At 38.5% G+C, this 3,593-nt stretch overlaps 1 protein-coding gene across 1 annotated transcript; it reads left to right on the top strand.

Moving 5' to 3' along the window:
* Positions 1-290: 290 nt before the first annotated feature.
* Positions 291-1,468, top strand: LOC116417001 (putative uncharacterized protein DDB_G0285119). Its single transcript, XM_031928006.1, has 2 exons — positions 291-504; positions 600-1,468. The coding sequence occupies exons 1-2, from the start codon at positions 291-293 to the stop codon at positions 1,466-1,468; spliced, it is 1,083 nt and encodes a 360-aa protein (XP_031783866.1).
* Positions 1,469-3,593: the final 2,125 nt, after the last annotated feature.

Here is a 3,593-nt window from a genome sequence, read left to right on the forward strand (position 1 = left end):
GCTTGCACGACGTAACTTGCAAAAAACAAGCAAAATGGTCTCAAGAACAAACGCATGAAGCCCCTCTAGACAAACTACAACCTTTAAAAGAAACCATATTGGAGCTGAAAGAAAAAATAGCCAGGCTGGAGAGCCAAAAACAAAACAGAGAAGAAAATCCTGTTACCAGCAACTCAGTACAAAATGCCAGAGTAAATGCTCAGAATCAACATAAATCCGAAACACCCGAGACCCTCAAAGTAATACATGATGACCTAAATGATAACGACATGATTATAGATTAGAAAAACATGGACCAAATCTTCAAGACCATAATCGAGTCAATCGAGTTTGATGAGAACTCAAAACACGTCACCATCCGTTTTGGCCCACCAGGGAAACTACCTGTTGTTATGGCATTACTGAATAAATACGGATCGAACAATACTAAGAGCTTCAGAATTACCAATCAAGGGACTGACGATGGCACATCCATATTAACAATAACGTACAGAACAAGTACAGGTACGATACAGCTACTACGCGATTACGAACTGAACAGACAGACCAAGAAACAAACACTGTAGAAACTAATGAACCGACAAACAACCTAGAGACAGGCAACAACACCGACACTTCCAAAAATTCTACTGACTCAAACGCCACTGACAGCACTGACAGTTCTGAGAACTCTGATGACATCGACTCTACGGACAACAGTGACGATCCAGACAATAACGACATTAACAATGATGACAGAATTGCTACAAACGATAACACTGACAGCAATGACAATAACGACGTCCAAAGACCTGCCAACAATGACAATATCGAAGCTTACACTATTAATGAACCAAACATAGCACTACGCCATACATACAACCCGCAAGACAATGTACAGCTACTCAAAATAAATTTGACAGACGCTTACACAGTGACAGCCACATATATAGGTACGACAATAGACGCAGAAGCATTATTTAGACAACATGGGCCCTGCAACACCGAACACCACGCAACGAAAAACAAGGACATCAAAGCCATAATAATTAGATACCAAATGAAAAATCATGCGCTTAAAGTAATCAACAAATACAAAGAACACATACAACAAACAAACAATGACATACAAAGATCAACGACAGAACAACAAACCAATCAGGAGAAAACAATAGAATACGTACAAACACCAGATACTATATGTATACGAGTACCCGGACATACGACAAGACAAAATTTAACAGAGACATTCCAACAATTCGGAAACATCATAGACGTAAGACACTTAGAGCCTAAAGACGGACAAAATGGACGATACACTGCGTTCATTCAATTTGAAAACCAGGACAGAGCAGACAAGGCTGTGGAAAAGACACAAATGACGCACTCGATAAGACTAGCTTACAACAAAGTATACACATCAACACGATCCACTGCACAGCAAAAGACAGAAAAAGAACAAAACACAACACAACAGAAACAAAAATAAACAACTTGGACCGTTGACCCCGACAACAACACAAAATTATACATACTACCACCACCAGACACCACACAACAGCAATTAGAAACAGATTTTACAGTGTTTGGAGAGACAGTGAGCATTGAACTGACGGACGGTACAACAAAAGGAAAAGCTTCGACGACCATATACAGAACTGCAACATGCCTCACTTAAGACAGAGAATACTAAATGAAAAGTCAACATCAACGACCAAAACACAAGAGGACCCAAGACAGACAACATCGACACCACAACCGAGCACGAGTGAACAGGCAAACGAGCAAGCAACAAGTCGCTCAACAACATCCAACACGACTACACCAGTGTCAGTGCATAAGGCATTACACTTAGACTACACGTCATCCAGCGACGAGGATCCCATAGAAAGGGAGATAGCCAGACAGAATGCCAGACGCTGAATACAAGAGAGACAACAACGGACAGAGCAACCGAGACGACAACATACAGAGAGCCAAAGACCGACAACATTACTTTGTTAGTTTGGTAAATTTATTACTACCCTAACAGAAGCATTTACAATAGACAAGCCATTGCAAAAAGACGCATATAACTGCGGCGTGTTTGTAATGTATTATATGGATTGTATAGGAAACGAAAAACAGTTTGATATGAATTTTGATCCACAGGTATACAGAAAAGAAGTCGCAAATTTATTGATTAAAGAATCGCAGTGTATGAAAAATGTGTGCCTGTACTGTTTTTCGCAAAGAAAAACTGACACTATATTTTGCATATCATGCCAAAGGTTTGCACATGTGCGATGTTTACTGCAGGGTCGTGCTGATATTCCGACCGATACAACATCATATACATGTAAATTGTGCTCACAAAATAAAATGTATTTCTATAAATCTATATGACATAATTTCACTAATTTTGAAATATCTTAAGAAAGTGTATATATATATATATATATATATATATATATATATATATATATATATATATAATGTATTTCGGCGGAATGTACGCCGCATCACATAATATATTTATTTGTTTTGAATATATTTTATAACTCAACAAATTATGTATATTATCTAATGTAAAGCAAATATATTCAATTTGAATAATAAAGGCGGTTGCGCCGTGCTGTTGGTGTACATGTTTCTAAGTTTAAAATTTTTTTTTAACAGTATAAATTTGTAAAGATTGGTTTTGATACAAGTAATAGAGTAATTTTAAGAAAGGAATACGTATACACGCAACGTACTATCAACGCCGCACATTTTTCAGGATTAATTACATTTTTTAAATGTGATTAAAAATGAAAAACTGTGTATATTTTGGCGGATTTTTGTCTAGACAATGGTATGCATACTATTATTAAAAGGTTGTAGAGCAAAAGCAGAATTGCTCACAAGTATAAGAACAGTTTGATGCTGCATGCATTGTCTAGACTATTTAATTTAATTCATATTATTGTAATAGGGAACAGGCGTTAAGATACTACCGTAGATTGTTAATTCGGTACTGTTGAGACATCAATCAAATGAAATATATCGATTCCAAAGACGTTGATGCACCAATTGCGCATATACGTGTGGCCGATTTCATCTTCACAAGAACTTACTTAATATCAAACCAAAATTAAAAAGAATTATAATATTACGCGCTGAATCGGTATCTTATTCCGAATGTAATCAAGCACGCTTCAAAAAATATTAAATTATTTCAAATAATATCTTGTGACGGCCAAGTGCACGTCAAATGTCTAACGGCTAATCATGTACTAATTGTAATAAGATTATTGTTTCAGCAAGCTGCCAACGAGCGCCGAAACGAGCGAGAACGAGAGACGAGGCAAGATAGAGACAGAGAGAGTGATAGCATAGGTAGCGCGGTTGCCGCCTGGCCGCACAGCGTTGGCGAGATATGACAACGATGTGCCGACGGCCGGGAGAACCGCGACTAAAGTTAGTCTCGATGCGCTATCCACACGAGTAGCTCACGCTACTGTATACGCGGATTTGTTGTGAGTCCTGCGAGCATCTCGAGAGCGAACGATATTCGTCCGTGCGTTACCGACGAGTTGCTGCGACGCCCGTCCGAACTGTACATCTCCACGTCCGAGACTGGACCACGTCCGTTG

Source organism: Nasonia vitripennis, assembly GCF_009193385.2.
Source record: "Nasonia vitripennis strain AsymCx chromosome 3 unlocalized genomic scaffold, Nvit_psr_1.1 chr3_random0014, whole genome shotgun sequence".
Lineage (NCBI taxonomy): Eukaryota > Metazoa > Arthropoda > Insecta > Hymenoptera > Pteromalidae > Nasonia > Nasonia vitripennis.